This window comes from Leiobunum rupestre, chromosome 2 (assembly GCF_980474605.1).
Source record: "Leiobunum rupestre chromosome 2, qqLeiRupe1.1.hap1, whole genome shotgun sequence".
NCBI lineage: Eukaryota > Metazoa > Arthropoda > Arachnida > Opiliones > Sclerosomatidae > Leiobunum > Leiobunum rupestre.
This window is the reverse complement of record NC_143385.1, coordinates 3,817,795-3,831,139: the sequence shown is the minus strand read 5'-3', so window position 1 is coordinate 3,831,139 and position 13,345 is coordinate 3,817,795. Positions and strand designations below refer to the sequence as shown.

General features: G+C 34.9%; 1 protein-coding gene across 1 annotated transcript; it reads right to left on the bottom strand.

The window, feature by feature from the left end:
- Positions 1-2,726: 2,726 nt before the first annotated feature.
- On the bottom strand, positions 2,727-10,959 carry LOC149955551 (uncharacterized). Its single transcript, XM_090164549.1, has 2 exons — positions 10,872-10,959; positions 2,727-4,721 (listed from the first exon to the last, which is right to left on the bottom strand). The coding sequence occupies exon 2, from the start codon at positions 4,632-4,634 to the stop codon at positions 2,727-2,729; it is 1,908 nt and encodes a 635-aa protein (XP_090020675.1). The 5' UTR covers positions 4,635-4,721; positions 10,872-10,959.
- Positions 10,960-13,345: the final 2,386 nt, after the last annotated feature.

Below are 13,345 nucleotides of genomic sequence, written 5' to 3'. Positions count from 1 at the left end.
AAAACATTTCTATAGTTCGTTGTTGAACGATGAAGTTCTAAGTTATTGAAAATAAATTATACATACATTTCAGTGTCTGATGTTTCGTCTTTTTCGATCTGGATGCCGATGGAAAGAATGATGGTAATGGTCTTACACTCGTTTTTTATACTCAGTGAAGGGTATAAAGGTCGATGTGGAAATAATATACAAACGTCATTGGATTTTCCAGGATGATATATTATTTGTTTACTAAGTGTAAAGGCCGACTAATTTATCTAATAACTACGTTATTTCACAATTTGTTTTCCCATGTATGGAAAATTTAAACTCCCCTTTGTATCCTTCATCGTTTTGTATTCTGTGTTGTTGTTGTGTTTTTCGTCATTTGCATCCATTTGATAAATACCGGAGATAATAATGGTTCAAATTTCAATTGAATAAGCATGCTGAAATGTTGTTTATTTCTAAAAATATGGTTCACCCTATCTTCACACGGTATAATGTGTACGGTAATATCGGAGAAACGAACGCACTTCATTATGGAATAACAGAATAGAACTAAATTAAGCAAATCTGTCTTGTATACTATTCATTAAGCCAAAGAACGTAGTTCAGTTCTCTGTCCTCCAAGTACCGATGGATATACTATTCAATAAGCCAAAGATAGATACACGTAGTTCAGTTATCTGTCCTCTACAGTACCGATAGACATAAATCACCCTAGGATAGGTACGTGATCTTTTGACTCTACCTGAAAAATCACTGTAGGATAGTTACGCAATCTTTTCACTCCCCACTTAAAAATCAAAAATAACCCTAGGATAGGTATACGTACTTTCAGCTCAAACAGACTCCCATCGCCCCCCCCCTAGTGCTCAAACATACACTACACTACTACTTATAATACTTTGATTGCTTATTTCCTTATAATTTTAATGTTGAATTGAAACCTTTTCTCGAGTAAATTTTAAAGCAGCATTGAACCAACCTCAATCTGACAGAATTCAGAAAGGTACGCGACGAAGAAAACCCAAATCTATGGACATAACTAAAGCTTAAAACATATTTGTTTTAAAACAGTTAGGAAATAACATATTTTTAATACACTAAACGCTTTAAAATTTTATTTTATTTTTTTATTAATTATAGAAATTAACAAGCTGCATTAATGAACAAATGACGGGACAACACCAAATCTAAGGCTACGGTTCCTCACTTCCCTGTTAAGAAATGTTTAGTTGCCAAAAGATGCCGCTTGGGGCAAATAGGAGTAATAGGAAACTGTATACATAAGGTCTAGATAAGTTCGTTGTTAGATAATTATTTGTAAATTAGCTTTTACTTTTTACATTGTAGCCCTCAGTTCCTACGCCACTGAAGGGGGCCCCAAATTAAAAATGCTCAAGGCCCTGTATCATGAAAAATTCAGTCCTGGTAGACTGGTACTGACGAATTCTATTTCATGTCGATAAATGCTACGAAATTGAAGACAGAAAATACCAAATAAAACAAGAAGTCATTTAGGGTTATGGATAGTAGTTATGAAGCTATAAAAGAATTTTAAAATTTTAGTGATTGCCCCCCTTGGAAAAAAAGCTGTAGGCACCCAAAACTTAACGAATTTTCTAAAAACTTATAGTACACAAGTACGGCCAACTTTGATTACTCGCTACAGCGTGGTAGCACCTTGGATTAATAATATGTTACATAATTTTTATTATTTTTCATTTTATTTATATTTTTATTATTAATTAATAACATATTATTAATCCAAGGTAACACTTGATTATAGTTGGCAGTCACTCGCATATTTATTTGGTCACCCATGTGTCACACATAGGACGTGGAACTTGGAAGTTACTATTTCGTTCATACAATACGCTTGATTAGTCGGCCGTATTTGCAAGTCTAAGAAGGTACAAACCACACTACTAGGAGTAATATAACAGACTGGAAACAGCGTTCTTAAGTTAACAGAAGGAAACTTCCTAAAATTTCTTTAATTATAGCATAAATATAGGAAATATAGTAAAATTATCGCAAAAAGAGTACTATAGAGTACGTAGAAAATCGAAATGTACTAAAATTACAGTACGGTTGCCAACGCCGCTGTGGGTGCCCATGACCGTTTGTTCCCTTTCGATTTGAAAAGCATAAAAATTTCGAAGGTTCAAATAGCCTCTTTCAGGGTGACTAGAGAAAGGCTATAAAAATTTTAGAGAATAATTTTAGGAAAATATAGGAAATAAAATATTCGATTTATAGGAAAATATAGGAGACTAAGTAGGAAAAATAAAAAGGTAACTATTGCACATCGGTATACTTTGACTCGATCCACCTAGAATATTAAGTGTATTTTGTACACTTAGCGGATTTACAAAGCCCGTACATTTCAAGATTTTGTTCGAAAGTGGCAGTGTTAGAACTAGATGTTCTATGATACGTTCAAAAAAGTTCATTCATTTTCAAAAGGCCGTGAAATTATAGGAAAATGGGTGAAACTATAGGAAAATGGGTGAAACTATAGGAAAATGGTTGACACTATAGGAAAATGGGTGGAAATATAGCTGAAAATTGGTGAAAATACAGGTGAATAGGTGAAAATATAGGAAATTATAGAATGGCATTAGAAATATAGGAAAATAAAGGAAGTCTGGTTACCATGCTCTTTTTTAAATTAGGGCCTCTCTAAAAATAATATATGGAATTAAAATTAACCATGTCATTAATCAAAAAGAAATATTTTATTCATTGGGAACGAACTCAATTTTGATCGGGGGGTCTGGGTTCATTGAGACACCCTCTTTATGGTCTCCAACTGGGCGATATTCCAACTCTTCTCTCGTTACGACTGTTGCAATCAAAACTTGGTCGATGAAGTCATAAAAAGGCTCTTGTTTAACGCAGTTGACAAACACCATTTCTCTGTTAAAAGTTGAGCTTGCTGCGTCAGGCTGGGCAACTTCCGCTTTCACGGCGTGACCGCAGTGGGACTTTTCAGTGAGGGACTCAATCTGTTCCTTCGTCCAACGTTGCAGTCGAACCAAACAATATCTTCTTCCCGTTTGACAATCAGAGTCGGATTGAAGTGGCTTTGACTGGCGCACTGTTTCTTGGTGACGACTGTTCGAGGCGCCGATTTGGTTTCCTGATCGACCATGAGTTCGACGGTGAGCTTGGAGAGTTTTCTTGGTAGCGAAGTTTAGGTCGCAAGTGGGGCATTTGTAAGCGTTTTTACCGTGAGAGTTATGTCTCATTTCTTGAAGAAGTAAACTCATCTTATGTCTGGTCCGGTATCCACCCTTTGTACATCCAAAAGGATTTCCTAACGGTTGTCTTGTTTTGTAACTGAAACAATCCCACTTCTGAGTAGACTGGTCACACTGAAAGGGTTTCTCGCCCGAGTGAGTTCTACTGTGGCTAATCAAATCCCTCTTTTGCGCAGACACGTAGTTACACTGGTAACATTTAAAAGGCTTTTCGCCCGTGTGAGTTCTTCTGTGGCAAATCAAATCCCTCTTTCGTGCAGACGCGTAGTTACACTGGTCACACTGGAAGGGTTTCTCACCCGTGTGAGTTCTTCTGTGGCAAATCAAATAGCTCTTTCGTGCAGACGCGTAGTTACACTGGTCACACTGAAAGGGTTTCTCGCCCGTGTGAGTTCTTCTGTGGCAAATCAAATCGCTCTTTCGTGCAGACGCGTAGTTACACTGGTCACACTGGAAGGGTTTCTCACCCGTGTGAGTTCTTCTGTGGCAAATCAAATAGCTCTTTCGTGCAGACGCGTAGTTACACTGGTCACACTGGAAGGGTTTCTCGCCCGTGTGAGTTCTTCTGTGGCAAATCAATGCACCCTTTTGTGAAGATGCGAATTTACACTTGTCACACTGGAAGGGTTTCTCGCCCGTGTGAGTACTTCTGTGGCAAATCAATGCACCCTTAAGTGCAGATGCGAAGTTACACTGGTCACACTGGAAGGGTTTCTCGCCCGTGTGAGTTCTTCTGTGGCAAATCAATGCACCCTTATGTGCAGATGCGAAGTTACACTGGTCACACTGGAAGGGTTTCTCGCCCGTGTGAGTTCTTCTGTGGCAAATCAAATAGCTCTTTCGTGCAGACGCGTAGTTACACTGGTCACACTGGAAGGGTTTCTCGCCGGTGTGAGTTCTTCTGTGGCAAATCAATGCACCCTTTTGTGAAGATGCGAATTTACACTTGTCACACTGGAAGGGTTTCTCGCCCGTGTGAGTACTTCTGTGGCAAATCAATGCACCCTTAAGTGCAGATGCGAAGTTACACTGGTCACACTGGAAGGGTTTCTCGCCCGTGTGAGTTCTTCTGTGGCAAATCAATGCACCCTTTGTTGCAGATGCGAAGTTACACTGGTCACACTGGAAGGGTTTCTCACCCGTGTGAGTTCGTCTGTGGCAATTCAATGCACCCTTTGTTGCAGATGCGAAGTTACACTGGTCACACTGGAAGGGTTTTTCGCCCGTGTGAGTTCTTCTGTGGCGAATAAAATCACTCTTTTTTGCAGACGCGTAGTTACACTGGTCACACTGGAAGGGTTTCTTGCCCGTGTGAGTTCTTCTGTGGATAATGAAATGACTCTTATCGTTCGTTGCGTAGACGCATTCGGAGCATTTGTGCATTTTCCCTTCTCGGCTGCTCGTTTTTCCAGTTCACTCTGAATCAACGGCTCTTTTGGATTTATGAACGGGTGTCCCTCATACAAAGGCCTAAAACAAATTAAAATTAAAATATTAGCACAAATAAATCAGAACGGACGAACAACTTAATCATTGGGCACCATTTAGTAGAATTAGCCACAATGATGACGCGAAATAGTGTGTAGTTTTATCAGCAACCAAATTTGGATACAAACAAAAAAACCAGCATATATGATTTACTGTATTTAACGTTTTATATTAATACCGGTACTTTTAAAATTGATGTATGTTTTTTTAAAATCTATTAAACATTCTGATTATGTAAATAAAAATATTTTAACCAAGTTAACGAAAGAGGATAAATATTTATTTTATTTTATTTGGCGGTATTTATAACAATAGGTTCGGGGTGAGTTATGTCATACACTTTCCTAAGAGTAGTGTGATTAATATTCTGGTAAATAATGAAGTTTATAATAAGAAGTTGTCATTTAAAATTTTCCAAAAGGCAAGAAACATCAAACTAATATAAAGTTGTTTGAGATCATGGGCTTATGACTAAATAAATGTTAAGACGCCAATATTACTGTTTACTGAATATTAATAAAAATTAACTAGATTTTTGTTCAAGATGTTAAAATAGTGAAGAGATGGGAAAAATGCAGTGCTGATAAAGAACTTTAACTGGATCTGCCAATGACAGGGGTTTTCTGGATTTCAACAAACTATATTTCAAAAGAATGTTATTTAATTTTTGTTTTACGTTATAAATAAACTACTCACCGACAGACACTAATTTTCCAAGAGCATCTCTTGTATTTGGTTGAAGCCCCTTATACATTAACTGGCGAGTATGAGATGCGTCGTTTGCTAACTGCATCTGGTGAATTTTTCGAAATTACAAGCTGCATTTAACTGAAGGGTGGATATTTTCATTTAATTTGTGGTATTCGAAATTGTTTTTCTTTCGGCCAAATTAAGTTTCGGCTTCTTTTAATTATTTTTTCGGCTTTTTGTAGTTAAAATGTCGGCCCAATTAAATCGTTAATTTAATGCACAGGGTAATTAAAATATTGTTCATAAAAAATGAGTTAAAATTACTCGTTGGCTGTTACTGCTTAATGACAGTGTGAATGAGATTATGTTTTAACGCTCATTTTCGATAAAAATTTATCTTGGGTTATTACAGTACGTTCATTAAGTTAATGTACAAGATGATTGAAAATTGTTCGAATTTAAATTTCAAATTGAAAATATATTTAATACATCGGTGTATTGTGTGTACTTAAATATCCGTGACATCTTTTAACCTTTGTACCTTTGCATTTCAAGGTCGGGGATCAAATATTTAGAAAACGATGGTTCGTGTATCTTGGTTTTCAATTGGCACTAAATTCAAATATCACAAGAGAGCGTATGCGGATTGGTAAATAATCTCATTTTTAATTCAAATTAAATTAAACTGCAGTTACGAAGAAAGGTATTTGAGAGGATAATATAGTTTGAAGAGTGAATAAATTTTACACCCATACCTTGGTTAGCGCATACTTTTTAAAATTGTGAAATTTTTGACAGTCGCCATCTTGTGAGCGACGCTGTATAAATATTTAGTTTAAAGGAACACAGAAGGACTGCATGGCCAAGAGTGATCAAATACGCGAATAAGTCAGTTTTAAATCTATTCCAATTTTTTTAGGGTTTAGCTTTTTTATCCTTTTCTCCTTACATCAGAGGATACAAATATCTACATACCCGTAATGGCCACCACAATTGATTAACACCCGTAAGCCACGTTTTTGATTAAAATAAATATATCGAAATTTCAACCAAGCGTACAAGACCGATGTATAAAAATCGCGTCATCCGTACCCTACGTGGATAAACCAACGGCCATTATTTTAGTAAACAAACCTTTTTGAACAACCAAGGCTTAGGAGCTAAAATGAACTACAACAGTGTCAAGTGCTGTTAATGCAATTAATTTGCAAATTAATGAAGTTCTCGGAGACTAACGTTCTATAATAAATTTGCATTGTCAAATAAAAGAAGCGGGTTAATCTCGGGGTTAATTGAAAAAAAAAACAGTTTACATTCAGGTTGAGCTTTCCTGAGGCATCTACAAGGTTGGAGTCTTTGCAGATACTTTTGAGCCTAGGCCTAACTCTTCCTGGGCTTGGTATGGGTTTTAATAACGCTGGTGGAATATCCCACTTCGACGACTTGTTCCATTTTCGGAAAGTGATCTCTGAACCGAACCATATTGGTCATTTTCCCCAACCTTTTCTTTTTCTCAACTACTCATTATTTAACTTCATCCGCACAAACCGAGTGAGTTTATAAATTTCAATAACGCTACATTGGGCTGACTAAAATTCCGACGCAAAAAATTCCTTCTTAATTTAGTTTTTCCATTGGCTTAGATACATATGTTAGTAGACAATAGTCTGACTTCCAAAATTACTAGGATGAATAAAGAGGTTAACTTCTAACGTAGTCCACCTTTTTACTGGTTCGTGGTGAAACAAACCGTTAGTGAAGATTTTTTAATGGAATAAAGGTACAGTGGCATACTTTTGAGTAATTATGTTACATATGGTATTACTGTAAGGGGTATCGCGATCATGAGATATTTCTCATGAATCGCGGTATCGTTTAAGTCTAATGTAACGAAACGAGATTTGCGAACCGTTTTAAATTAATTTATTAAATTTCGTAACGAGTAACGACGTTTACGTTAGATTTTCAAATCGGGGGAGGAAGAACCCTTTTGATCAACAACAAAGGTTCGGCACTGGTATAGTTATTGGGTCGAGCTGTAACCTCAACCACTTAATTTTAATTCTGTAAACAGATTTAAAATCAGGATTTTTCACTTCATATGCCCGTCTTTTCACGATTTATAATTTAATCAATAACGCCGATAAAATAAAAGTTTTTGAAGCCACGAAATCACGGTTTAAAGGCATTAATTTTCTCTCAAGTTTCTCAGTGCTGCGCACTGCTGCGCATGCGCTACGGGAAGTTTGTTTTTGCGGTAGTACATGAACGTAAGCGATAGTTTGGTGTTGTGAGCTACAAACAATTTACGCCTCCATGAACAATAAGAGCATTGGCGTAGCTAGGGATTTTTCCTAGGGGGGCCATGGCCCCAGCCATGAATCGGCCGGCCACGGCAAGGTGGTCACTGACTATCAGCGCATGCGCAACTTTGTAGGTATGTTCATGTTTTGCCTAAAAAAATAACAGCATGTAGTAAAATCCTAACCCTATTTCCTAATTTTTACCTTCTAAGAATATATACCGTTTTTGGAAAATAATTAGATAAGTAGCTAATTAAACTAATCAATCCTCAAAAACACGCACATGAACGGACTTTCTGCCCCCCCCCCCCTAGCTACGCCTATGAATAAGAGAGTAAAATGGTAAATGTTAGGGGAGTACAGAAATCAAAATAATTATTTATAGACCCCTTTTCGGTTAACAATATGGCCGTAGACATCGGTCCCAGAATTAGGGTATTTGTCATTTGGAAGACTGAATGTATGGTTAACTACATTACTAAATAAATGAAGATATAGAATTAAATTAAAAGAAATATTTGCACCTTTAAGGCTTTAGCTTGTAACAGCTCTGAACAGTTTTTTTCAGTTCGCAGAACTGTTTTTGTTATAATTATTTGTATCTCTTATTTTCAACCCGGTCGGCGTCTTATGACCAAGGGTTACTGCCATATTTGATTACTTATTAAATTGATATAAATTTATTTTCGATTGAAGGCAACAAATTTAAAATATGATAACGTATAGAGGGTGCCTGAATTTGTTCTAAGCTTTCTCATTTATCAAAACGAATTGTAGTGTAAACTATACCTAATACATATTACCTTATAATCTGCGAATATAAGGTTCAATTTACTTTTTGTGAGATAAACCATGTCAGACTAATTTCAGACACCCTCTTTTATTTGAATAAACCAAGATTTTAGTAGAATAAGGATTTGGTAATGAATGAGTATAATTTTTCTTATTTGGTTAATCTGGGAGAACGACGACCTTGTCGGCTTATAAATTTAAAATTTTTGGTACGGTTATAACCATGAATTTATTCATTTTACCCATGAATATAGAACTGTACCTTACCTGTATGGTGCTATCCCGATCCGGTAGAAGGCAGGGCTTACGAAGCTATGCCGCTACTACGTCAAATTGTTTAGCCAATTAAAAGCTAGAGGAAATGACGTCGCAACTCACTGGACGAGGTTGTAACTACAGTACATCCGTCACGTGTAAGAGGTATAGAGCTTATAGTTCCGCCTCTTTCCGACAGAGATAGAAACATATCTAGAGCGGTTCTATATTCATGGGTAAAATGAATAAATTCATGTTATAACGATAGAAGCACATATTTTTCGTTGAAAATTTGTGGCAAAATTTAATGGGTTTGTTTTTAGGAGCCAGGGACGTGCGAACTACGGGGGCAGAGCGGGCGACTTGCCCCCGCTACTTTTCCCAAGGCAGACTTTGCGCCGAGGTGTAGTTCACTCTGGATATTTATTTGCCAACCTGACTGTGTTTGTTTTCTATCTCGTCATTTTCAATTCAATTTAATTTATTTCTTTTAAGTAAAAAAAATTGATAGTTTACACATTATTTGAGGCCAAGTCAGGACGGACTATACAGTGATTTACACTATCAGTAGTACAATTTGCTTATTTAACAATTTATAAATAGAACAATGTTATTGGTACGAACGTAAACACCGAGTTGGCCATTTCTTCAAACGTCCAAAAACGACTAAGACGTGTTTCAAGTAATATTAACTCGGTATGGCGTAGCCGGCTTTTTTTCTTAACCGACCGAAAATTTCGGACGTAAACACCGGGTTGGCCATTTCTTCAAACGTCCAAAAACGACTTAAGACGTGTTTCAAGTAATATTAACTCGGTATGGCGTAGTTGGCTTTTTTTCTAAACCGACCGAAAAGGACGTAAACACCGGGTTGGCCATTTCTTCAAACGTCCAAAAACGACTTAAGACGTTTTTGAAGTAATATTAACTCGGTATGTCGCGGTTGGCTTTTTCCTAAAACGTCCTGAAAAGGACGTAAACACCGGGTTGGCCATTTCTTGAAATGTCAACACGCGGTTGGCTAATACAATATTCATCAACCACATTTCTAATATAAAATTCAATATGAATCAACAATATTTCTAATATAAAATTCAATATGAATCAACAATATTTATAATATTCATATTAATTTAAATAAGTTATTGCAATTTATAACTATTTAATATAGATAGGTTATGTGCAACACTGTAAACTTATTTATTTCCTCCGCCGCGAGTGCTACCGTATCTCAGAGATATCTCTTTTGTTAACTATTTCGGCGAATGGACGTCGTTGGCTTTTTCATAAAACGTCCGGAAGGCTCGTAAACATCGGGTTGGCCATTTCTTCAATCGTCCAACAACAACTAAAAACGTATTTGACCGGCGTGAAATATAATTAGTAATAAAAAATTAACCTTAATTTCGCGATATTAACTAGGTATGGCGCGGTTGACTTTTTCCTAAAACGTCGGAAAAGGACGTAAACATCAGGTGGACCATTTCTCTACTAAAAGGCCAACTGGAAGATAGTCTTTTCCCCAAAAGGTACAGAAAACGTTTTCCAAACGATAAAAACTTATTGAAATACGGATAATTTAAATGAAATTATTTTAAAAAATTAATTTATGATGAAAAACATTTGAATGTCGCGTGAAAATCATATATAAACAAAGTTTTAAAAGTTGGCCAAGTTCCCACATACCTAAGCTATTTAATGGGCCGAGTTGGCAGTTGGCTAGTTGGCCTTATAGTAGCTATCATTTAATTTCAACATTTAAAGTAATTTAAAGTGAATAAAAATGTCGTTAAAATGGATAAACATTCAAAACATTGCGCGAAAATGAAGGTAAAACGATATGTATAAGCTGGCCAAGTTCGCTTTTACCTTGGCTAACTGGTATGCACAGTACGCTTTTTAGTAGGACCCGTTACAGAGAAGTGCCCCCGTTTGCAAAGGCCCAAAATCTCTAAAATTTCAAATACGATTCATACGAAACCAACTTAAAGACCATACTTAACATTCGACACTAAAACAATTTATAAACCATGCTAATCATAAAACGCCTATTCGATAAAATAACAAGATAAATTTACAATATAAAACTTACCTTAATAACAGACAAACAAAGCCTCGAACTGTTGACCGCGCTCGAACAAAGCTCCCGAAAACTTTACAGCAGATATACGGATACCCGTAACCGGGCGGACCTCATGGAGAAGTTTTTAGGTAAAAACATTTTATGTAAAGTAGGAAACATGACGAACTCTATTATATTTTAGACGGAACATTAGTTTAATTTTAGAATTTTAATAACAAATGTGGGATTTAATTTGTGGAATATATTTATTTATTAATCGCGATTTATTCAGCTTAATCTTGATTTAATCACCTTAATCGTGATTTAATCCATTTAATCATCTTAATCATGATTTACTCCATTTAAACATCTTAATCATCATTTAATCCATTAAATCATCTTAATCATCATTTAATCCATTAAATCATCTTATATGTAGAATATATTTATTAATTAATCGCGATTTTATCAGCTTAAAGGTGATTTAATCATCTTGATCTAATTTTTTTTAGAAATTGAAACATGCATTAAAATATTCCAAAATGAATATGTTCAAAAATTAAAATCGAATTTGTTGGTGATATTATTCAGCCTAAGAGAAGAGTCTTCGTAAGCTTTTATCTTTTTTGGAACTCAAGCGGTCGACGACTCCACGGCAGGAGCGCTTTTTCTTCTATTAGCAATTTTAAGAATCTCCAGATGTTTGGATGGTTGGAGGAAATATGAGCACTAAGACCCCTGTGCCATACTTCAGTGGCGTTGTTAGTTTTGTTCAATGGCAAACTGATGTTGTAAAAGTAAAAATTAGTTGATAGTTAAACCAATTATTTAAACTGACAATCATAATATGAGATACTTTTATATTTATTCAAATACAATTGCATTTGAATTGATTTCATTTAAAGCATGATAAAAGTTGGGCACACTTTTGCAGATAAATTTTTTTCCTATCAAAATATAATAGATGGCGTTGCTATCAATTTTCTTTCATTTTTTTAATTTCAAATATTTAAGGTATAGATTTTTTTGTGATTTAGATTCAATAGATAGCGATAAACTCTCAATGAATAAATAAAATTTCCGAGATTTTGTGTCTATATATAAATTAACTCGTATGAAGTTAGTAGGTGAAAATTTACGATCGTATCAGTATCATTTTTTTCCTAAATGACTTATTGGTAACTATCAATTATATATTTTTTTGCATTCTACATATAAATTTTGTTCTGATATAAATTTTTTTACAGATATAAAGCTATAAATCATACCCCCAATAAAAATATTTTTTTGTAAACCTATCAAATCAAACTCATCAATGAAATATGTTATAAACTAGCCATTCAAATCATAGACTTTCTTAGTCTATGATCAAATCAATCATGCCAATGCAATGTTATTTTTTAACCTATCGAATCAATACTATTATTTTTTATAATTTTATCAAATAAAATATTAATATACAGCGAAATAATTAAATAAAAAATTTTCAAAACAATCAATTTTAATTCGTTGTTTGCGAAATAATGATAATCACACATGCTTTGTTTAGTAGATATATATCACTATAGTGTCAATAGCTTTGACATTGAGTTTGACATTGTACAGCCCCAGACTCTTCCCGTCAATAAAAGGATAATTTTGAGGTAAATCAGGTAATAAGTAAAAATGCGATGCAAACTTTCTATAAATCAAAACCAAATTCAAAACTAAAACTTTCGATAGAACTTTCGAAACGTCCCATTGGAGTGATAATACCCCCTCCGCAAGCTCAGTTGACCCATGGTTGACTCACCTCACGGCCTTTTCACGTTTGCAGCGAGAAATAAAGAAAACCGTGTACCCTCACCTATCTTCCTTCATCCTCGCAATTTGAGGAGGTAGGAAGTTAAAAAAAAAAGTCACATGGTTCACATCACCATCCTTGATATCTGCCCTTTTCTCCATGCTTCAACTCTTTTTAAAGGTAAATTAAATCTTTCAAATCAAACTATAAAAAATCGTCAAATAAATTTTATAGAAGATCATTTTAAAATTTTTTGATAGTACAGGAATAAATTTTTCTATAAAAACTTTAGCTTTCCAAATCATTACTATCAAATTTTGAAATTGTTTCTAAAAGATGGCGTTAAAAACGAAGTTATAAATTTCAATATTTCTCCCAAAAACGCAAGACGCATCATTTTTTTCGTAATTTTTTAAACTAGGATAAGGACTCCTTTCAAGTGAAAATCTATAATTTTGCGGGTAAAGTTACGTCAAATCTATCAAAGAACTAAAGCTATTACCGAGATTTCAACTCAATAAATCATTTAGAAGTTCAAATTGTTGATAGATCATTATCAAAAATGATATTTTGATAATATGAAATTTGTTTCCCTATCATATCAAGTACCAAAACAATCAAAAGTTATGATAGTGCCCAACAGTGGATATATGGATAGAGCTGTCTCATCTTAATAAAAAAAAACTTGTCCAAGGCTTGTTTAACTTGTGATTTGCCATTT